Source organism: Aotus nancymaae, unplaced genomic scaffold (assembly GCF_030222135.1).
Source record: "Aotus nancymaae isolate 86718 unplaced genomic scaffold, 86718_ANA_hifiasm-v0.15.2.pri h1tg000008l, whole genome shotgun sequence".
Classification (NCBI taxonomy): Eukaryota; Metazoa; Chordata; class Mammalia; order Primates; family Aotidae; genus Aotus; species Aotus nancymaae.
The window spans coordinates 9,097,057-9,122,045 of NW_026988419.1; the positions used below are offsets into that span (position 1 = coordinate 9,097,057).

Here is a 24,989-nt window from a genome sequence, read left to right on the forward strand (position 1 = left end):
ACTTACCTCACAGGGCTGTTGGATGGTTTAAATAAGGTTCCATAAGAATTTCAACCAGCACCCAGCACATAGTACTTGCTCAATAAATTTCAGCTCTCATTTTTTATTTAATTGCTAGATCTTTGTAATCGCCCTGCAATCTATGGTTAATGTTTCTGTTGCCTAATTTTCTGTCTTCCTCCACTCTATGTTAATATCTAGATTAATGCAAACCATCTCTGGATCACATTCTCTGCAATCCAGCCGGCATGTGGCTACTGAATGAATCTTTCTAAAGCACTATTTTAATTATAATTCAAAAATTCTTTAGTGGTTTCTCACGATTTCAGGATACAATGGAAACTTTTCATTATCTTGGCATTCAAAGCCTTCCATGAACTAGCGCCTGGCTTCCATCTTCAATTGATTTTATCTGACCTCTCCTACTTAACCCTGTAGACAGGCAGGTTTCTAATTTTTTCTTAACTACTCTGATTTGGCCTGCCTCTTTGCCTTTGTTGTAACTAATAGTTACTCATACTATGTACCAGGAAAGGCAATGGTTTGACTTTTTTAAGATGTCATTTTATTTATCCTCACCACAAATCTATAAGGTAGTGACTACGCTATCCCTATTTTACAGATGAGAAAACTGAGGCCTGGAAAGGGTGAGTGATTGGCCAAAAGACACACATTTAGGAAGTGATGAATCCAGGATTTGAATCATAGATGATTCTGTAATTTTAATCATTCTACCTTGATGCCTTCCCTATGCTACATTTCCTTACCATTAGGATGCTTTCCTCTACATTCATCTCTTTGATTCCCACCTATTATTCAAAGCTTACCTTAGAGATATCTTTTCTATAAAGCCTCCTCAGACTCCTTCAAACTCTAGTGAACTCCTCTGTAGGGTACGAGCTTCTAAAATCTAGGAAAGACGTTATATATTTCTCACTAAATATATTTTTCAGTGATGTCTTGAGTACAGTACCTAATAAATTCTGATGATTTATTGGTCTTGGATTTCTTTTCTAATGTACTTGGAGGCATCTCCTTGTAACTAAGCCAGCAAATCTCTGATTGCTCCTTATTACTGGTTTTTGCCCATTGTCCTAGCTAAGACTTTTGATTGACAATATGTTTCTGAAACTAAAGCAGGAAAGAAATGTGTTGGAATGGTGTGGAGTGTCTCAAAGAATGGTTGAGAAACAGGCTTGGTCCAGAAATGAGAAGAAAGCCCATAGAGGGTCCACCAGTGCCGTCCCATGGAATACTCCATGCCATGCTGCTGGAATTTCCCCTCCTTTGCATCAACACAGACTCTGTCTATCTGACATCCCATATGCTGATGGGTCATGCCTCTTTTTGCCAGTATTTCAGGAAGCTGTAATTAGCAGCTGAGGAAATGAAGAAATGAGTCATTCTCGCATTGCAGAAGTTGAAGAGTGGGAGGAACTCTAGGATAAAGAACTGTGGCACTTAAAGAGGAATAGAGGACAAAATAGATGCAATATTAGACAGAGAGAAAGTCACTTCAGAGTTTCTCAAAATAATTCAATGCTTTGTAATAAGACAGTATGCCTCTCTTCTAAAACTGTGATTCAGAAATTTAAGGCACCATTGTTAGGTGGATCCACAGATGGTTTTCAGAAGTTTGTGTCCCCTGACGATGCATGCACATTTTCTGAGTGCTTGTATTTTTTCTGATGAGTGGGTTCATAGCTTTTATCAGATTCTCAAATGAGTTCATGACCTAAAAAGGATTGTAAAATATTATTTTTAGCCATCAACATAGACACATAATCTCACCCCAGGAAGTCAGGTGACCCAGAGTCAGACTCTCATAGCACCATATAAGGAAAAATAAATAAATCTGAAGATTCTGTTTGTGTTATAATGTACCTGCTCTTCTGTCAGATGTCAAAGAGTTACTTCGAGGGTGAAATCTGTTTAGCACTAAAGACATATAGTGGAATTTCTACATATCCATTGATGGATTAAAGGACTTCTTAGTGAAATGCTTAGTTTGCCTAACTAAGCCAATTACAAAGTAATGATATGATTTATCTCCCCAGCTGTCATTTTATGGCATCATGCTATCTTTCTGATTGGTTTCAAAAGAAGATCTTCTCAGTCTCCATGCTTAGACAGGAATAATCAGAATCCCTTTGTTCTTGTCTGGCACAAATCACTGCATGACAAGGTAGAAATGGGTGAATGGCTCAAGCCTGGGGTACATGTGTGTATCAACTAAATCTAATTATTCCTGGGGAAAAGAGAACAGCCTAGTCCTGTGGCCTCTACATATTTCTGTTTCACCCAGTAGAAAAACCTGAACATAGTCTATATTGTATATTTATTTATCAATTATATAGCTAATACTTCAAAGCTAATACTTCTATCAATAGCTAATACTTCAAAGCACTAATATATATATGTGTGTATATATATATGTATAATGAGACAAGGTTCACTGATAAGAATAATAAATGTAAATCCCTCATTTATTCTTTTTTGTTTGTTTGTTTGTTTTTTTGTTTTTTTGAGACAGAGTCTTGCTCTGTCACCAGGCTGGAATGCAGTGGCGCCATCTTGGCTCCTGGGTTCAAGAGATTCTCATGCCTCAGCTTCTTGACTAGCTGCGATTACAGGTGCATGCCACCCCATCCAGCTAATTTTTTATACTTTTAGTAGAGATGGGGTTTCACCATGTTGGCCAGGATGGTCTCAATCTCCTGACTTGGTGATCTGCCCGCCTCAGCCTCCCAAAGTGCTGGGATTACAGGCGTGAGCCGCTGCGCCCGGGCTATTCTTTATTAAGCATATATTTACCAAATATATACTGAAAGCCTTTTGAGTGTCAGGTGTTCTAATCAAAGGGGACTCAGTGAATGAAACAAAATCCCATGCTCATGGGACATACAGCCTGGCAGAGGAAGACAGGCCCTAAGTGAAACAAATAAATAAACTGGCAGTTGTGTTACATGTCAGTGATTGTGGTGGAGAAAAACAAAACAGGAAAGAGCATCCTGGTGGGTCTGAGGGCGAAACTGCACTTTTAAATTAGCCCCAGAGAAAGGGCTTGAAGATCTAAAGATGAAGGAATTAACTCTGTGGCTCCTTGTAACTGTTTGACATACAGATTCATGGAGTCCATGTCTGTGTGTATTATATTAAATAACAGTCAAGCATAGTTTCTTTATTTAGGTAGCCAATAAACATAGAATTCTAAAATTTTCTTCTTGGACCCTAAGCAATCACTTTGGGAACTCCTCTCAGAAGATCACTCAGTTAGCCTACACTTAACATGAACAGCTCTTTTCAACACAATTCTCAGACCTCAGTCACATTTCTACAGTTGACTTTTGGGATCTGGCCAGAATTATAAAGTTTAGGTGGCTGTTTTGACAGCCGTGGAGTCCTGTTGTCAATTAACTGTTCAATTCAATCTTGATTTGGTTTCATGGGTGGTTTTTACATCGTATGGTTTATTTAGCTGTGAGCAATTCTCTTAAACGTCCAAAGTCATTTTGTGTTGCTTTATTGCAGGTGAGGAGAGAGAATATATGCACAAAAGCACTATCTGAACAGCTGGTAGTTAATTACTCACAGGAAGTGGTAACTCGACAGTTTTCCTTTCCTTTCTGTTGAGTTACATTGATAGAGCATGAGCATTTCCCTTTTTACCAGGAAGAAAGATTTGTTCGGCCTGGTGACGCTTCAGAAGAAAAGAGTTTAGCGACACTGATATTTTAAAATATTTTGTGACTCAAATTACAGCAGTACGATGAGCTTTCGAGGAAAGGTTTTTAAACGGGAGCACAGTGAATTTCGGAAGAAGAGACGAACAGTGAGGAGAGTAAATCAAGAAGAAATCCACAAATTTAGTTCTGTAGGTATCCAAATGTCAATGTTTTGCTTTCCATCTTTCCTTCAATCCTTTCTTTCAAAAATAATTCCCTCTACAGTGGCATTCTAACACAGGCTGCTGCTGGGTGAAGTCTTATATGGAACAGAAGATTCCATTTGGGTCGTACATATTCTGTTCTACTTACATCATTATTTTTGAAGTCACATTGTTCTCAAACCACATGTAACTCTTTTAAAATATATTGATAGATAATTTAATCATTAAAACGTTACTAGAATTTTTGGAATTCAAGGTTATCTTAATATTATGATACAAATAAAAATTTCTGAAGAAGTTATTCTCTTTATTAAAGAAAAACCTCTAAGTGCCTAAGAACCCAGTTGATAACATGTACATAGTTGTGGTTCTAAGATTTGTCATTGCTCTATTTTACCATTTGCTACTGATTATTTATTTTCAAATTCTTAGGAAAAGTAATCCAAAATATGAAAAAAAGTAAATAAGTATTTGATTAATAGAGTCAAGGAGGACGTTAAAAAGTGATACTTTTAAAGGTTTTAAAGGTTAAAAAGATTTGGTTTTGTTTTACTGTTAAAAACATTTCTGCCTTATTGTTTGCGAACAAAATGAGAGCTTGAAAACTTGTACTTCTAGAACTTTACAGTTCAATAAACTGTAGACTTTATAGAACCTTCGAGTTCTATAAACTACTGACAGTTCAATATCAGAGCTGATTGCTACGGCACTTCAGTGACTTTCATGTAATGTGAAGGGCCCACTTTGTATGTTAAATGGCTACAGCAATATTCCTGGGTAGCTTATTTTAGAAGAATATTCATTTTACAGGGCAGGTCTAGCTTTGCTTGCCTTCTTCGGAGCAGGGTTTCTCAACCTCAGCACTATTGTCATTTGGGGTCTGGGAATTCTTTACTGTGGGGGGCTCTCCTGTGCAGCGTAGGATGCTTAGCAAATTCCTGGCTTCTAACCACTTAATGCTAGTGGCAATACCTCTCAGTTGTGATGACCAATTACATCTCCAAACGTTGCTAAATGTCTCCTGGGAGGATGGTCATTGATCACCCATGTGAGAACCACAGTTCTAGGGATAAAAGATCTTTTTGTTCATAGAAACATCTTTAATATAGAAACAGAGATGGCTTTTCAAAAAAAATATATATATATGCACACACACATGTGCATATATATAGGCTCTTTATGAATATGAATAAGTACATTGCGTCTCAATGAATAGAGGCCCTCTTTATACTAACAATTATTTGGCAGTAACTTGACATGAATAGGGTTTATTAGAGTCTGGCTCAGAGGATTGGTACTGTGTTGTAGTTAGTTCAGTTCCTATCTCAGGAGTGTGTGTCTGATATTGTGAATACATGCAGTTGAGCCCCTAGCCTTCTTCCCATGAAATGTAGTTTGAATCTTTCCACTGGGATTTCATAACTAGAATATACAGGTCCTGGAACTGACCTCTTCCTCTCTGTTGGTCAGAAATAAGAACCTAACCACTTCCTCCCGACTGGTCAGATAGGTCTTCCCTACTGACTCCAAAAGAGCCTCGTCAGCCTGTTAAGGAGGATAACTGTTTCAAAATAATGTCTGGTTTGAGATTAGTTTTAATTTGAGTCTTGTCCCTGAAACATAATTTCCCTGCTGTATTTATCTCAATGGAATTTAGAAGTACCATGGATTATGTCAGCCTGAGAGTTACTTCTTGTGTCCACTAAAAGAGAGAATGCACAGAAGAACATGTCTATCTTACCCAGACCACACATACAGTGTTGGCAAGAGGACAGTCCCCAGAGTCCCACCATACAATGAAGCTAATCACTCTATGAATTATCTTAATTGAATTTGAACGTATTGCTACTGAGTACTATGGGAAAAGCAGCCAGTAAGGACATGGTATTTTCCCACAGCATTCAGTTAGCAATGCATTCAAATTTAATTAAGATCATTCATACAGTGATTAGTTTTCTTCGACGACAGAGGGCACTGGGGATGTTCCTGCTACAGTTGCCTGCTTTTGGTCTGCCTAAGATAGGCATATCTGCTTTCACAGGTTGTCTCTTGTATTGAGTGCAGGATTGTTCTTAAGTATTATCCTGAGATGTGATTTTCATTTTGGAATCCAAGAAAGTGAAATGTGTAATTAGGGCACTAGAATTTGAAGTAGATATCGTGATGAGGCTGTTTTCCCTGCCACTCTCACCTACCATCTATCTATATGGTAGATATAGAGAGATGGTTACTATCTATATCTACCATACAGATAGATGGTAGGTGAGAGTGGGCAAGTTACTTAAATCACGCTAAACCTCAGTTTTGTCTTCTGTAAAATGTTCGTAATAATAACCTATGCTGTGTTAAGATTGCTTATTAGAATTCAGTTTGGGATTGTACCTTCTTGAACAGTGTTCAAACCAATTTGCAAGTGTTGCAAAGTTTTAAGTGTTATATAGCATTGTTAAAACTAAGAAAAATATTTCCATTTCCAAGGACAAGAGAAAAAGGACAGTGAAATTGTCTTTCTAGTGACTGTAGCAATTGAAGTCACTGGACTACAGGTCACACTTTTCTCTTGGAAATCTTTTTTTGATAACAGAGTCACCCAGGAGACAGACTTCTGAATTGCATCAAGCTGAGTGCTTGGGGTCCCAGATTTTTCGATGTGTCAATACAGTTTGTTTGAGAAACACCATGGTTTTTTATCCCCGGTCTAAGCCCATTTACCTGAAACCCACTCACAGCCTGATTGTACTGTGCCCAGCACATTGAGCTAAGCTTTCCAAACTCTAAACCAACATCCCTAGAATGGCTTTAGAGCCTATTCATTTGAATAGTGATAAGGGAAGGAGCAATTCAGTTGACAAAATGCCCAACAAATGAAGATGAGGCCTAAAGTTAAGGAAGAAAGCAATAACGTCTTTTAAACTTTTGGATATACTCATAAATTGTAGTGAAAGAAGAAAAAAGGGACTGTTGCTGACAATTACCGTATTTATTTTTGTAATGATTATGTAGATCTTGCACTCAAGTCATTTCTTAATCTAAAATAAATTAGAAGTGGTTTAATTTTACGGTAATCTTGAATACCTATCCAGAACTCTATGACTTCCTAAGAATTATGCAACCCCAATTTTTTTATACCCTCTTGACCCAGATAGACTATTCTGTATAATGTCTTTTTTTAAAATGCTTTTTGAAGCTGTATATTTTATGTAGAATTTTTAGTTGTTTTGAAAGTTTCCATTATTAATCTAATTTTCAAATGTATTTTGAAATACCACTTATCACAAATAACATACAATTGAGAGACTACAATTGTGTTATGAGAAAAGCTTAAAGAAAATGAAACTGACATGTTAGATCATCAAGTAGAAACACTTCCCTTAATTTTTGAAATGTGTGTGGTGGTCTGCAGTTGATGGTTATCTTTTTAACTGCCTTTCGATTTTTATTTTATTCTTTATTTTACTAAAATGTTTCAGTATGATCTCTGATGCAAAGGAAGTTAATAAAGAGATCATTTCCTTCCTAAATTGCATGTCCTAATTTAGAAAGATTAAAAACAGAATTAAGTTGAATTACCATATCAATCATCTGCACAGTCATAAAAATATGTGAATTTGTTTAAAGAGATGTGATTTGTTGTTTTTAAGTTGTGGCTGATTTGCAGATCATTGATCTGCAGTATTTCAAGGTATTTGGGAAACTGGATACCATGAAAATTCATCCTCTCATCTTTAAAGTACCTATTAGCACTTTAACAGGAAAATAAAAATGAAAACTATAGGTAGAGGATCTAATCTGAATAGCCTTAACATATCTCTAATGTACATTATTTTATATTGTATTGTACTCTTATCTTTCAAGTCAGTTTTTTCTTCTTGAATCTTCCATGTTAGTGTGACCAGCCTCTCTTGCTGATTATCTGTGCTTCATTGGGTGTTATCTGTTTTGTACAACCCTTCATAGGGCATTGTTTATTTAGGCCACTGTGAAATGAGCCAGTTAGCTGAAAAAAAAAACAATGGATGGGGTCCTAGGAGTCAGGATTTTGTTTCTAGGAACAATGAAACAAGGCTGAATCAGGGTCGAAACACAAAGGAAAACAGGAATGAATGTTATAAATGAACAGGTTGAAAAATGCAAAGCAGGAGTAACTGGGGAATGTGAATTCAATCCAAGAAATGGAGAAGTGAGCATTGAAACTTGGTCCGCCTAAGAATCCAGGTGAACCCAGGTCAGAGGATTCTGGGTGTGGGCTGCAAACGGAAACAGCTAGCTCAGGTGCCGGGGAGCTGCGGAGAAGCTGCTTCCAAAATGGAAACGGGAGGAGTACCTGCAATTTAAGAATTTCGGTCTCCCTTTCCCTAGCAGCTGACTGCTGAGGGAGGGAGAAGAGTTAAACCAGAAGTGAGCCACGCTTCTGAGCATGGGCTGGACCATTTGCTAGAGAATGGGAGTACCACCACAGACAGGAAGGAGGGTCACGATCCCAGAAACCCTTTATTTCCTGGATGGTGGCAGGTACAAAACTTTTTATTCATTGTGGATGTTGACATCCACATTAATAGCATTCATTATATGGTTTCTTAAATCTCCCTTTCCATTTTCTTTCTTCATCTTCCTTAACCTCCTATAAAAAATTTTTTCTGTCCTCCTTTTTTTTTTTTTTTTTACGGAGTCTCGCTCTGTTGCCCAGGCTGGAGTACAGTGGCAAGATCTCAGCTCCCTGCAACCTCCGCCTCCCAGGCTCAAGCAATTCTCCTGGCCCAGTCTCCCAAGTAGCTGAAATTACAGGCGCATGCCACTACACCCAGCTAATTTTTGTATTTTTAGAATACACAGGGATTCACCATGTTGGCCAGGCTGGTCTCGCACTCCTGATCTCAAATGATCCTTGCATGCCTCGGCCTCCCAAAGTGCCGGGATTACAGGTGTGAGCCACCGTGGGCCTGGTCCTCTTTGTTCCTTTGAGGTGCCCAGTGAGCTTATACCAGCCCCAGCTTTCTAATGCCCTTTGCTCCAGAAACTCAAAAGGGGAGCAGAAATAGTAAGCCAAATCACAGCTCTATTCTGGAATCCTTCTAATGGGGAGTGAAGATAAAGCATTTCTGTTTTCCATTCTCTGTTCCTGCAAGGCTATGTTCTAGCTGGTGGAGTGGAGTGGAGTGGACTACAGGCTTCAAACTGAGCTGTGTTAAAATACCAATTTTTCCATCAACTTGCAGCCAAGTTGTTGAAGTCTTCAAAATCTAAGCTTCCTCATCCATTAAAAAAAAAAAAAAGCAGTAATGATCTTTCAAGGGTTGATGTGGGCCTTCAGTGAGAGAAGATATTAACAACTGATTATGGCCTTTGCCATTGAATATGATAGTGGTAGGAGAAAAATAACCATTATTGGCATTTACAGAGTAATTTATTTTAAAATGGTAGTGTCTATTATTTGGCATGACTGTTATTTCTACAAGAAAACATATATCAATTAATTTTAAAATAATAAAGATAGCAAATGTGACTCATAAGATGACAATGGCAGGAGGAAGAAAGGTGAACCCTACAATGTACAGCAGATGAGACACCCCTAAACCATTGCTAGCTTAGGTATGTCCGGTCTGTTGTTTATTATAGGAGTTTGCCGGAACTTCCAATACAAGTTTGCTCTCTCCTACAGAGAGCAAAATTATAGTATGTGACTATCATCACTTAAAGTAAATGGGGTCATAAACTCATCTTTTGGCTTCCAGATGTTCTGGTGTCATAGAAGAGTGATGAGTTGAGTGAGTAAGGCTTAACGGAAAATTACAGATTGAGGCTACACTGAATGTATCTCCCTGGAGAACTAGAAAGGTGTGCTTAAGCCCCCATCTCAGGGTGCTTGATACCTGATGTACTTTTCACAGAATGGGACAATCTTGGGTTGCACCGGTAATTCAGGAGTTTACCAAACCTAAATTTCCACACCTCAAAGACAAGGGTCATTGGCTAAAAGAGGTCCTCCTTTAAGACCATTCAAATCCAAATAAACAATAAAATTGAGGAAATAATAGTCCCTTATTCTAGGCACTATTCATTGTATTATATCACGTTGGATTCCTATAGTTGCAAGCATTAGAAATCTACTCCAATAAACAAACACAGTCCAGAGAAGGGGACAGAAGGAAGGGTGGAGAGATGAGCTCAGAAAAGAACCAGGAATGGACTTGGAGAAGCTCAGGACAGTGGAAAATGGGTGGTCTTGATGATTGGAACTAATAGAAAGTCTTATGGGAGTATTGCCCCGGAAATGAAACAATTCCAATCCTTTCATCAACATTTGCATCCTTCTACTCAAGATTCAGAGTTCTGCAGGAAAGGGTTGAATGGGCCTCGCTGGGGTCATATACCCTTGATGCCAGCAAATCAAGACCCTTTAAATAGTCAGACCCAGCAAGGCTGCTTCTGATGGGAATGTGGAAAGAAGTCCCCAAAAGGAAATTAAAATACTAGTACTAAAACAAAGTAGGATGAGTGCTACATAGGCCAAAAGACAACAGATATCCACTATGCATATTCAATTTCAAGTAGCCACGGGTAGAAAAAAAATAAAAGATAGTCTGTTGTTATGGGAAGACATATTGAATTTATAAAATGCATGTTGACAAAACTATTTACATTTGTATGTCTGACATGTATGTGTGTGTACACCACTTGACCTGTGCTTGAATGTTTTTGTGATTAATAAAATAATATCAGAGGTTAAGCTGGTAGCAGCTCTTATCACAGATTTTATATAAATTCATCTAAAATTCCCCACAGTTTACTCCAAGGCATTAATTTCCATGGTGTCTGGCAGCCTCGTAATTGGGTTGTGATGTATTTTTAATGATATTTATTATCATTCCAGTGTTTCTAGAAAACTAAATGAGACGCATAATTTAGTTTGATTTAGATATTCCTGGATATTTTCTACTTCTTTACAAATACAAAGAAGCAGCCACTTTTAAATTTTATTTTTATTTGCTATCCAAAAATGTATGAATTTTAACATGCTCATAAGAGATATACATGGTTGATTTCTTTAAAAAGAAAATAAGACTTCAAAGATTCAAATTTAATTTGAAAGCTCACTTTACATCACAAATCCTAAAAAGCTCATTTGTGTCCTTGCTTTCCCTAATGAAATTAAGGGTTAACAAAATAGAAAATTCTGATTTTTCTAACTATAATGTGTGTGTTGAATATAACAATACTTATATAATATAAGTTGTATAATATAACTCATCTCTTATATCTGCAAGACACTTTATGCTTTATCGACTTTCACCTGCTTTATGTCACTGAAATGGACTAAGACATTCAAAGAGTTACTGCTGATTAATTTCTTCTGAGATCTGTGTCCGTCTTTGTTACCAAGGGAACCATTTCCAAAGTCAGCTTAATCTGAGTTTGCCCAGCTGCACAGTTGTTAACTTTGATTTGGCTGGTGTGTTTCCATTCTCATGGAACTGTGTGGCTCAAGACAGACAGAAGGTTAAAGGGTTAGTATGAGATGGCTTATTCTTTACTTAATCATTTCCTTTTTAGTAGGAAAAACTAGCCTTGTTTCCTGAAGCTCAAACATTTGCGAGGTTCTCCAGGGGAACTCCCTCTGATGAAAGGCTGAATTAAATCTGTCACACGACCCAGGCTGACAGCTGCGGCCTTGGATCCAGCTGTATGGACTTGCTCCAATCTTATTTGTTTTAAACACAAGCGGTGTGGAAGTTGGCTTCATTCCAATTACATTAAGGTCAAAGGGTCCTGGATAAAGTTAAGGTCTAAAGAATCCATGTGTCATTTAGATCTTCTATTTCTTCTAAGAAATCTAATCAGTTATCTTGATATAACGCTGAAATTACTTGACAGCTGTGTTGCTTCTAATTTGTTTTGGAGATTTCAAGATTGGAATTTTTGGGGGATCTCCCAAAAGACCCCATGAACTATCACTGTGAGTGATTTGCTTGTCCATATGCCAAGATGTGAAAAGAATTTCAAAATAATTAGCATGTGGTGCTCTAATAGAGCCTACTCTATTGGTACCAGACTAAATATCTATTTTTTGTTAGTTTTTCTGTGTCATTAACCAGGATGAATAGTTCTGCAAACTAAAGAACCCATTCAGATATAGGATTAATTCTGTTGTGAATATTGAAAATAGAATTAAGGTTCAGATGTATGGGAACAACAGTGCCGGCTGAGGAAGAGGGAGGGAGGGAGTTCCAAATAGCATCACAGGATGCACCACATGTCACAGAAAACATACAACTTCTCAAAGGAAGCAGGGAACACTTTTTTCATAGAGTTTCTGGAAAGTATAGGTTTTCCAAAAAAGAGAACCAAAAATAACTACTTCAGGTAGACAAAACTAGAGCAACCCCAATGGCGACTAACCAAGACATGGCTCCCTAATGACACTCAAAATGCAGATCCCAAATATGTGGCCCTCAGTCACGAGGGATTTGCCATAGAGATGTTCTCTCTTCCCCATTCCATCAATCCTTTTCCTGATTAGCTTTCCAGGGCCGACAAGCTCACCTTGTTATCTGTGTAGGTCAGAGCTACAGAAAGATATTCAAAGTATCTGCAACATTGATTGTTCTTTAGATTTTTCTATTTGCAAAGCTAATGAGTTTAATATTAAACCAATTCTAAATTTAATCCTCTTTTGATCTGCAAGTATAAATACATGAAAATATTTTCTAGGTCATTTCTTAAGGAAAACAAAAGGTAGAATTTCAAAGTTACATTCATTTGCAGATATGCATAATTAGGTAGATTTCTTTCCTTTTTTTTAATGGGGGATAGAGTAGTCTTCTGACTTCATTCAGGAGATTCTGGAAGGAGAAGCTGTCCTTTTCTTCATATGAGTACTCTTTCTTATGACTGCCTTTTTTGACTCCAATAGAATCATTAATTTTCAGAGTTTTATTTTAAGGAAATTTAAATAATAAATATGAAAGCTCATAGGACAGTTCCTGGTACATGAAGAATTCATTGTAGTTGGTTTGATTGGCTGATTGGCATACGTTTCTTGGGTAAAACAAGTAGGGTAATTTTCAGTCATTTTCAAATAAAAACAAATCTACATTTGCTTTTATTTGTCTGATATTCGGTGGTTCACTTACCGCTTTTACATACTTTATCTACTTGATCTTTGCAGCAACACTGCCCTTTTCCCATTTATCCCACTATCACCTGTTGCAAATGACTTGTCAGGTTACATAGCTGTAGGTAAGAGATCCTGAACTTCCAACTAGAGATTCTGATTTCTAATCCTTTGTGACAATGACCGATACACACGAGTATTTAAGTAATTTACCAGATGTTGATGGTTCCCTATAGAGCTGAGAAATATTTTAGTTATTAAATTGTTAATTGCACATCTCCTTTTTGCTAACATTAGCTTCTAGAACCACATATATAATCTGTAATTATTTTCCTGGTCTCCTTTCCCTGGGGTTTTGTGTATCTTTTCTTAATTACTTGAAACTGTTAATGGTTGAACTTCTATGTGAAGTTTCACCGTGATTTTTCTAGGCTCCCTCTCTGGTGGATTTTCGAAGGGTAAACAATTTTAAAATCAAGTAACTCCCCAGTGTTTCCATGAATGGATGACTTTGAGAACCTAAGTTCATTTTCTCACCATGAGGAAATCTATACATGTTTATTATAGAAATTTGGAGAACACAGAACAATCAAAGTAGCAAAATCCTAAATATCATAACTAATAATATTAGGATCCATATCTCTAATCTTTTCTCTTTAAATTTCTAAAATATTGTGTGATTCTTCTGTTGTATCATGTTTATTATCACTTTATTGAACAATAATGTATAAGAAATTTTGCTTTTATTACAAACTTTAAAAAATTTAATTTTAATGGATATGTGTTGTTTCTTAGGATGAATGTATCATAATTTTCTAATTATTTCTTATCCATGATGATTTACTGTTTCCCATTTTTAGCTAGCCTGTACCCTTACTATTCTTAAAGATGTAGGTATTCTGGGCTCAAACTCTAATGTCATGATAGGTATGAATCTAGAACCATTGTCAAGATGACTTGAGCCTCTTCCTTTCCGAGGTAGCAAATGCCCTTTCTTTATCCTTCCTTTTGTAGCAGTGCTTGCCATCTTGATTATGAACTCCAGTCACTTTGTGTTTTCCAAGAAGAAAAGCCAATTATGTGCAAAATATTGTGAGTTCACTAACTTTGCTGAAGAATTAAAGAGTTCGGTAAATTTATGTCATGCAATGCACCATTATTTATGGCATGTACTAATAGTTATTCACTGATTTATGCCAACTCCTATTCTAATTTCAATGTCCTTCCCAAAGTGCATTGCAGCCTTAAGCCTCTCTCCGCCATACACAGTTCTCTGAAAAAGATAGACCACTTGTTTGGAACAGCAGCTGTGGAGTCTTCACTCACTGGGTATAACCTCCACTAGCCTACCTTCCTCCCTTATACCCTTGGATTAGGACGACTATATTTTCTCCATCTTGTTACAAAGATAATATTGCAGAGACATCCTTGTATAAATCTGGGATTATATGTGTGCTTGTTTCTTTAAGATAGAATCCCAGAAAAGGAATTCTTGGCTCTGGATGAAAGAATATAAACTTACTTATTCAACAAGTATTTATTGAGTGCCTACTATTTGCTCTTTGTAGACCTTAAATTTACAATACTGATGCTTTCAGTCCCCGACTAGTGAACATTAAAAACCCATAGCCTTTATCTATTAACATTTGGGTAATGAGAATTATAGGTGTGAGCTCTTCTAGGGGCTTAAAAAATATTATCTCATTTAATCCTGTGAGGTAGAGCCTACTAAACCATTTTACAGATGGAGAAATTAGTGTCTGGGGATTTTAATTACTATGCCTGAAGTTCCACAGCTCATACATGGCAATGCCAAGACTGGAATCCCAGGAATTCTGGCATTAGAGTATGTTAAACTCTCTGTTGTATCTTAACGTAGAAAACCTATTCTCGCACTCTCCTTTATACCTGGGACTTTTCCAAAATAAGGCTGGGTAATCTAGCTTATTTTTCAGTTAGATTGTACTTCCATCCTGGAGAAATATCAAGGTTAGTAATTTAACCACGTAATTTCTAGTGCTACATATTTTAAATGCTTCTTTTCTTCAGTGTCATTTATTCATCCTTTTGCTTTTGAATTATAGCGATGAAAATAATTCAGTTATTTGTAATGGCATACTTTTTGTTCTTGCTTGTTTCAAACCAGTTGAGATGCTCTGGGTAGCCCAGACTATTATAAAGAGTTTTACCACCCCGTGGCTTAGATATCGTCTTGGCGTTCAGTAGTGGATTCAGGTAGAAGGGAAGCAAGCATTTGTTTTTGTGACGGGAGCCCATTCTTCTGCTGTGAAGTTGATTTGGAGGAGAGCTGTGGATTTGGGGAACTAGATCAAACAAATCTCTTAATTCTCCGTAAGAAGAATAGAGCCTCTTACCACTGTGGTGCAACACCCACTCTGATGCATAATAACAGGTACTGGTGGGTGCCTTTTCCCATGTAGAGTGACTTTAGAACAGCTAATGAAATTCATTACTCATTTGAGAGAATGAGAGAAAGAGTAAAAAGCACTATAAAAGTCCAATCCAATTCAGAGTAATCTTGGCACATACTTTATCCCTGTTGGTGCATTTCCAAAAGAAACAAGCACATTAAATTCAAAAGGGACAACCCAACCCTTGTTAAAGCTGTAAATCAATGCTGCTCGGTTCCCAGTTTCACTCAATGTCTCTGCAAGGAGCGGTAGTGAGAAATGAAGTGATCCCAACCTCCTTGTATACATCTGTGTCTTTACACTGAGCAGGCAGCTCCCTTGCTCCAGAGAGAACTACTGGTTATATAGCCTGGATTCTCGCCACTACAGATGCGTAAAGCATCTGCGACAACTCTGGTGTAATCCCAGGCTCTATATGCTATGGAATATATCATTGCTATTTCTTTTATATATAGATATATAATATTATATATATTATATATATATAATATATATATATTATATATATATAATATTATATATATTATATATATATATACTTTTTAAGTTCTGGGGTACATGTGCAGAATGTGCAGGTTTGTTACATACATATTTCTTTTTAAACTTTATGTCCACAAAATTATGATACATTGAATATCTTGAATGTTACACAATGATCAACAAATTCACTGGAAAGATCGGACTTTACCAGTGTATTCCTCCAGAGGCCAAAACTTAGTAAATTACATGAAGTAGATCTGCTGGATTTTGCAGTCCCATGTCAAAATAACCCCAGTGCAATATGCTAAACAGGAAAGGCCTAATAATATAATTCATTAGTTGATGTAAATGAACGAATGAATACCTGAAATGAATACTTAAAATTATGCCTTCAGATGTTTGCAGGCCATAAGTTTTATTTGGGTATATCAAGGAGAGTTAGGATTGAGTTTCTCAGTGGTTTTATTAATAACTTGTGACTGGGAGCTCTGATTTGCCCATTGTCCTAATTTAGGTAGGATTGATTTTAGGTAACATTGGGGTCCTAGTAAAAGATCTTCTTTGAAAGATCTTGTCTCCAACTCCTTAAATAATGCTCAAGTTTGGGACTAATGGGTGATAAAATGTAAAAGATAGTGAGAACCTGATTATAGAAGCCCTCTCAAAACATCCGTATGTGATTTGCCTTTAAACCTATGAATTGCAGTGCACACTAAAGCCACATTGTCATACTCCTACTCACTTTGGTGTGAGGAGGAAGAAGATAAAAGTGTTATTAGCCACATCATGGGCTATTGTTGTAAGTACCAAAGGCCATCGTATACTTAAGCTTAAGAACTCTCAGGGACATAAACAACCAACCAAATCTAAGGCAGACATACGGGCTTCCTGAAAGGGTTTGACTGTACATTTTGTTTTGTTTGCTACATTTGATACCTACACACTTGTTGCAGGGTGAGGTTTCAAAATCAGCCAAGTACTTTGGACTTGAAGGCCTGTGGGGGCAGTTGGTAATATAAAAATAATACTCTGCAGGGTAAGATAAAGACTACTGAGGCCTGCAACTGAACTGGACTGAAATACATGACTTAAAGGCATTCAAAGCCAATTAAAAATAAAATATGTGTGGTGCCAAACCAAACATCTGAAACCCGTGTTTGCCTTTTGAGCTATCAATGTACAATCTTTGGAATTAAACTTTGCCTGGGAAATAAGGAGTTGGAACTTAAGTCTAAATAAAACAATAATATCAAAAGGCAGTGATTCCAAAAAGACTTTTTTTTTTTTTCTACCCAACTCGTGCCATAGCATCTCTGCATTTTCTGCCTCAAAATACTCAATGTCTCACAGGTCTTTCATTAAATATGTTGGTCAACTGAATTTCTTTTCTCCGAATATTGCATAGGGTATTTCTTTTTTACTAAACTAGCCACCGTTTTTGAAGGACTTTCTAGAAAGAATATTCACCTGACATTACCCTTAGTTTCCTTAGGCATTTGTGAAGTGAGCTGGGTTTTCTTGATGTAGGAAGTACACGATGATCCTTGCCATTGGTCCACTATGTTCACATTTTGGTTTTTTTTTTACATTTGGAAAATTATCAAAATATGTATCGACTGCTACTTTGAGAAGTCCATTAGCATTTATTAAAATGTCAATGAAAGTTTCTAGGACTTTATCAGAAGATCTTCCAAAGAAAACCTAAGGAATCAAAGCTAACTCTGCGTGCTTTGTGAATGACGAAGCGTGGCACGTGTGAGTGTGGGGAAGGAAGAGTTTGGTGGGAAAATATCTGTTGATGTCACTTATGTGAAAAGAAAAATAATGTTTTTTTTTTACTTATGGAATCACTTTAGTGTTCAAATTTTGTGGGAACCACTCAAGCTTCTAGGAGCCCCAAAATAACCCAGAGGACCACTGCTTTTCACTTAGGTTGCATAAATGCTTCATCAAAAGGGTTAGAGGATGCAGATTGTGTTGTTGGTTTTCTGTTTTGGATTTTGTTTCATTTTACAGAAGGGGATGTTCCATTTTTCTTACCTTATGAGTTCTGTACAATTGGAGCAAACACATCAACCCTATCATGAAACAATTACATTTCTCCCTCTAGTATTTTATTTGGGGCGCTATAGGAGGCTTCTTTGAGGGGAGTGCTTTCCTTCTTGGCTTCAGGAATCTAATGCAATGTGATTATTGGGCTATTTTTTCAGACTTATCCATCTTCTTCACACTGCATCCATAGTAGTCCTGTCATTTAGTTCTATTAGAAAATGACCTAGCTTCTCTCTGTAGAGACAAAGAGGCTCAGAGCCAAGCAATTGATCCTGACACAAATCCATGCGTCTGTGACAACCAAGGCCACCTGTGATAATTTGATTGCTAGCAAGGTGCCAACATTTTAAAATTGACCCAAGCAGAACTCACGAGGAAGTATCTAATTCAGAAGAAATGATGATAATCATCCTAATACCATAGCCAGAAAGCAGAAGGCCTTTCTTCATGTTGACAAAGATAAAATTTACATAAACAACTAGGGGTGGGTATCGTGAGCCTTGGGTACTCAATAAAAGTAGCTTGAATTTCTGCGGGAGATATCAGGTATTTTAGGATTTCCTCATATTATTTCAAATCTGGAAATAATAGTTACGTGGCTTTGCCCTAAATTCCTGGAGTCTGTGACTGCACGGAAGGATTGTGTGGTAAAGCCTCAGTGATAACTAAGAAATGAAATCCATCCAGATGGTATATATCAGTGATTAATACCATATTTTCTTTTTCTACAGCAAGAAAAGCCTAGGCTTCTTGAGCCTTTGGATTATGAGACAGTCATTGAAGAACTTGAAAAGACCTACCGGAATGATCCTCTTCAAGATCTCCTGTTCTTCCCCAGTGACGACTTTTCAGTAAGTCTTCTCTTCTCAAGCCATCTAGATTCAGGAGGGCCCTACACATTGGGTCGTTGCCTTTCCCTGTAGATTCAGGGAGCCCAGCCCTCCCTGTGGCCACCCTATGTCACAGTCTCCGCAGCAAAAGTTCACATCCAGTCATAGAAAGTATCCCAGGGCCCCTCAAGTTGAAAGATCGGAGGCTCAGAGAGTCAGTGGCCACTGGGGTCTGGCAGAAGACCCAGGACATTGCCCGGTTCCAGCTGGCACTCGTGTGCCCACCAATGTCCGGGTTTCTAAACACTGCCTTACCTGGACTCCCAGAGTACTTGCTTCCTCAGCCATTTCTAACTGAAAGCTTCCAAGCAACTGAAACCAACCAATGACAAAGACAGGACTCTATTAGCACAAAAGATGCAGCTTTTAAAAATCACCCTTAATCTTGGTTTGTCTTTAATAAGAAGATACTTGGAGGCAAAGAACAGTAGGCTGGAACATTGTCATGGAGAGTTTTGCGATCTGAGATAAGTCCCCTTTAGTGCAATGCGCACTAGCGAATAGACAGCCTCTGAGGATAGTAGAGGTAATGAATGAAAAGGAAATTTGCTTTGGAGATAAACATAAAGTTCTGGATGGCGACCATCCACATGTTCCAGACATAAATACTGTTACTATGTGGTCTTCAACATTTTAAAATTGTGATCTGATAACTAACTATGCAAACGGAGATCTCAATGGGCAGTTAGTAAACTTGCCTTTCTCTTCCTAAAAGAAAGGTAGTCTCAGACATCACAAACCTCAGCCTCTTAAAGCAGGTGAAAAGGCAGCTGAAGGGTATCCCTGTGAAACACCCATTGTCCCTGCCAACCTCGATCAGGGAGCATGGGTCTCAGTGCCTACACATTCCTCAAACAGCCTCCAACTTCCATTTTCTCTCTTACTTTGGGGGCAGATCTGGCTTCTAGCTTTTAAAGGATTGTTTGTTTGTTTGTTTGTTTTTTCACATTCCTCCATGGATTCATGGAAAAGAGGTATATGGAAGTTAATAATATTATTTTCCAAGTATAAACAATCATGGAAGAAAGGAGACAGATATGTAAATAGGAAGAAAGAAACTCTTCCGATCTGTTTTTCAAATTTTTAAACGGCTTCCACTTGAGTGCTGGCACATTTTGAGAGAGACTTATCTCATGCAGAAATCTCATTTCCGTGGTTGGACCAGGCCACTTGGAGTTGAACTGTAAGCATAAAGTTAAACCACATTTTTAAAATTTCACATCCTTATTTTCATTTTTCAGACTGAAGATTAACCTGATGAACAGTCTCTCTCTCTTTTTTTTTCTTTTTCTTTTTTGAGACCAAGCCTCACTCTGTCACTCAAGCTTGAGTGCAGTGACACAATCTTGGCTCACTGCAACCTCCACCTCCCGGGTTCAGGCAATTCTCCTGCCTCAGTCTCCCGAGTAGCTGGGAATACAGGTACCTGTCACCATGCTGGGATAATTTTTGTAACTTTAGTAGAGACAAGGTTTTGCCATGTTGGCCAGGCTGATCTTGACTCGTGATCTTAAGTGATCCACCCACCTCGGCCTCCTAGAACACTGGGATTACAGGTGTGAGCCACCACGCCCGGCCTTGAACAGCCTCTTTATGTCAAACAACACCAAAAATCATGAATCCAGGAGCATCTTTTCTCCTAGTTGTGTCCTTCAGAAATATGTCAAATGCTACCTCAAGGCCTGCTAGCTCAAAAAGAGAATGGAGGATGCAGGTAGATGGGCTGTAAGGTTTGCACTGAGTTTGAATTGTTTTGGCATTTTTTTTATGCTCATTTAAATTGAGGAATGTCTCTGATTATTCCTTGATCTTTACCATCCTTAGCAGTATAACAGCAATACAATAATAGCTCTATTTTTCCAATACGAATATTCCAATAAATGCACTGAACTATTACTCTGTGCCTGCTTAAAACCCTTCTGTGGCTCCCCCATTGCCTTCAAAATGAAGTGCAGTCACCTCAGCATGGCCCAGTACCTGCTCCAAGATGTGGTCCTTGCCCATTTCTCAAGGCCATAGCCTTCCCTCTCTCACCCCATCCTGGCCCATCATACACAGTCACCCTCATTCCCAACTAGAGTAAAAGACCTGCACAGTTCTAAACATATCAATATACAATTCTATAACACACCCCACACTATTTCCTTCCTTTATTCATTCAGCAAATGCATAATGTATAATACTGAATATGGGGCATTATTCTATGCATGGAGACAGCAGTAATTAGAAATCACCTGGGGTTCTAAGGGACCTCACCTTTTGGTGGGTTTACTTATTAAAGATTTACTTATTCTAAAAAAAAAAAAAAGTAAACCAATTAATTTACCAGATAATTTCAGATAAAGACCAGTTCTATGAGGAAAATAAAACCAGGCAGAATCTGATGGTAGAATCTCAGTATGGTAAGAACTATGTTGGTCTAAGTGACCAAGGACAAACCTCTCTGAGAAGGTGACATTTAAACTGAGTTCTGAGTTCTCAAGAAGGATCAGCCATACTGGGGAAGGCGTGTTTCAGGCTGAAGGTGTAGCCGGTGCAAAGGCCCTGGAGAGCTCCAAGATTGGAGTTTGGCATGGCTGGACAGGATAAGGCATTTGCATCTTATTCTAAGTACAGGCAAAGGCAAGTCACAGGAGTGTTTCAAGAAGGAGAAGAAATGACTGAGTGTGGATTACTAAATATGAAAAGCTCATCTGGCCTCTGTGTGTAAAACACAAAACGGAACCTAGAGGAAGTCGGGAGTGTGGTTTGAAGAGTCTTTCCCAATTAATATCTGTCCAAGAGCTTTCTGATGCCACCTCAACCTTACTGTCCACAAATGTCACATCCTCCAAATGCATACATTTTAATTTGCATTAAGCAACTCACAAAAGGATAGTGTCAAATACTATCTTTACATAAAATTGCCAGGTTTTGAATAATATGTGGAGATTGTTCCTCATTTTTCCTGCCCTACAGAGTATGGCTTGGCAAACTGTGGCCCAGGGGTGACCTGCTGCCTATTTTTTATGTCCTATGAGCTAAGAATGGTTTATATGTTTTTCAAACATTTTAAGGAAGAAAGATAATATTTCAAAACACATTCAAATTATCTGAAATTCAGATTCTGATATCCATGAAGAAAGTTTTCTTGAACATGGACACCATTCCTTGACCTCTGGTCAGTGGCTGCTTTTATGATGCAAAGGCAGGGTTACAACAGAGTTGCAGTAGTGACTACAGAGAAATAACAGCTGGAAAAGATTTATTCTTTGAAGCTTTACAGAAAGGGTTGGCTGATCCCTGCCCTACAGTACAACTGCATGTGCTTTTGACTTTTATCCTCACCCTCTGTGGAATAAAGACGTGTCTTTAAATCTCTGATGTTACCTGCGTCATCCACAGCCTATGTCACATTTTAGGGATGTAGCACACCAACAGGAAGTGTCCAGCAGTCGGCAAGCATATCATTTCCTTGGCTCTCCCTTGAGCGGTGGGTGAGGCTCCCCTGGGGTGTATGGGGTCAGTCTCCACTGAGCCAATGTGAAGTGGTCATAGAATGACCTCCCCAGTCCCAAGGCATTGTGGGATGGAAGGAGAGGGGCAGCTCCAAAAGTTCCCATCCTCCCTCTAAATGTCCTTCATCCAGTTTCTGCCCCTCAGATTGGAGAATCCAGCTCACTCATATGTTTCCACGTTACCAAGCACCCACACTTGCAGCACTCATGATTCATTACTCGGTTTGTTTAATCAATATTTATTCAGCACCCACGAGGTGCTGAATATAGAACAGCACTTCCTTGACTAGTGAGACTGACAAGAAAAGCAAAAGCCCTGTGTTTAAGGAGCTCATGCCCTTTTATGGATGAAAAGCAAGTTTTTAAGAATGCTTATGGTTAAGAAATACCAAGAATCAGAGACTTCATCTGGTACCTGGTACACCAAAAAGGTTACCTTTCACCAAGGCAGTGTTCTTACATTGTGACTGTATATATTAGAAGTTTTTCTCTATTAACGCTGCTGTCCCAAGCCCCAAATACCCTCTTGTGCCTGGACCACACCCCTCTCCCCAAGAAGTGGCTTTGTAACTGGTCCTCCAGCTGTCTTCTTTGCTTGCTTTGATTCATTCACACACAGTACTCAATGGAAGCTGTTAGGAACACAAATTAGATAATGTCATGCCTCTGCTTAAAACTTCTCAGTGGCTTCCCATTGCCTTAAGAGTCAAATCCAGCTCCTCCCATAACCCCTGCCATCTGGTTCCCCATGATCTCTGAGCCCTCATCTGGCCTGCTTCCCTCTGTCACTGCACAGACGTCGAGCGTTCTTTGTTCCCCTAATTAGCCAAGCTCATCCCTTCTCTGGGGTCTTTACACCCTCTGTATAGCTGGTTTCTATTTTTCAATCACAATTCAGTTTAAATGTCACCTCTACAAAAAAGCATCCCTGACTTCCAACCCTACATTGCCCTCACACCCAGTTACTTTGTAACATCACCTCACCTGCTTCTCTTGACAACACTTGTCACCTCTGGGAAATATCCTGGTTTGTTTTTTCACTTCTCTGTCACTTGTTTCTCACTGTTAGACGGTAGCCTCCAGCAGGACAGAGATGTCTTCTGTCTTGATCACTGAAAGATTTTCAGCAACTAAAGCAGCACTTAGCACAAAGCAGGTGGAAAATAAATATTTATTTCATGAATTATCTTTCAGAAACATCTAGATTGCTAAGATTGCTATTTTAGAGCTTAATATTGATCTTTTGAGTATCTTGAGGAACCGAAAGGCGATTTTAACAAAATTATTGAGAATAAAGAAGATGAAGTAATTGGTTTTTGCTTGATGGTGGGGAAAATACTTCCCTCTTTGGCACAACTCAACATATCACCTTAAAAAACAGCGCTAAGAACACAATTCCCTTTTTAAAGAGGCCTATTCTTCTAATATAGTGCCTGGCTCATAGTTGATATCAACAAAGGTCAGCTTTCTCTCTTTAGCACTTTTTTTTAAGAGATGGAGTCTCTCTCTATTACCCAGGCTGGAGTATAGCGGAAAGTCACTGCAGCCTCAAACTTGGCCTCTCAAAGTGCTGGGATTACAGGCGTGAGTCACCGAATGACTAAGAGAATGTACTGATTCACTTACTCATTCACTTCCTTTCTGTTACTAGGCAAGGGAGATATCAGTTCATATCTGTACTTCAAGTACCCAACACAATGTCTAGTTCATGGGCATTCAATAGATTATCAGAAATTGAATTAAAATAGTTTTCTTCCAGGTTAAGGGACTGACGCAGAAGCACTTTCCTTTATTTTGGCACACCAGGTAAAAGCTCCCCCTGGTATGTGGGTTCTGGGACTAAGCAGTATGAACTTCTGCACTACGTGTGTCCTAATGATTCAGTAAGAATAAGCAGTATTGATGTATTTATTAACCCATTCATTGCAAAAACATGTACTGCTTCAATAATTGCATTTGCTACTTTTGTTCATCTTTCTTTTTCAAGCTGGTAGTAATAGAAACTCTAGAACAAAACAAAAAATAAAGAACTTAGTCACCAAAGCGTGTGACTCAGTAAAGCAGGCAAAGAAAGTAAGAAAAGAAAGCAGGGGCTAAGAGGAATGGTTTCAAGGACACATTGAATCATATTGTCAAATGATTCCGTTTAAAAAGAGGCTGATGCAAAATAGCAGAACAAAAGTTGAGAAAGTCAGAAATGAGTTTCTTCCTGAGCAAAAGATGTAGAAAGCCTGAGGTGGGATCATTTCTGGGAAGTAGAAACCATAGGTAAGAAAGTCCTGATGACTGAAAGCTGGTGACACTGAACACTGTGTAGGAAGACCACCTATCACCTGTACTTCAATACTGCCCACACCAGTAAAACTCTATTTCAATTTACCTTCATGGACCACCTTCGGTGATCTAAGCTGTATATATCCAGGACACCAATAAGATTAAGAAGCAGGCCTTACATTTAAACAATTAGATTTTCAACACTGAACAGTGCGATTTTCAAAGTCAAAAGTCTGTGTCACATGACTACAATCACACCGCCCAGGAGTTTCATTATCTTCTCACATTCCATCTTCATATTAGTAGGCAAGAATTGTGTCCCCGGGAACTCCAAGGCATTCTTCACTTTTCATTGGCTTACTA

General features: G+C 38.2%; 1 protein-coding gene across 11 annotated transcripts in view; it reads left to right on the forward strand.

The window, feature by feature from the left end:
• Positions 1–24,989, forward strand: part of DOCK10 (dedicator of cytokinesis 10) — a 216,096-nt gene that overhangs the window by 32,661 nt on the left and 158,446 nt on the right. For 9 of the 11 annotated variants that reach the window (XM_064372937.1, XM_064372939.1, XM_064372936.1 and 6 more), the window contains exon 2: positions 18,697–18,816. In XM_064372937.1, coding sequence (XP_064229007.1) covers positions 18,697–18,816 — 120 coding nt within the window. Of the gene's footprint in view, positions 1–3,644; positions 3,875–18,696; positions 18,817–24,989 lie in introns of those variants that run through there. The other 2 variants (XM_064372938.1, XM_064372932.1) reach the window with 1 other exon arrangement.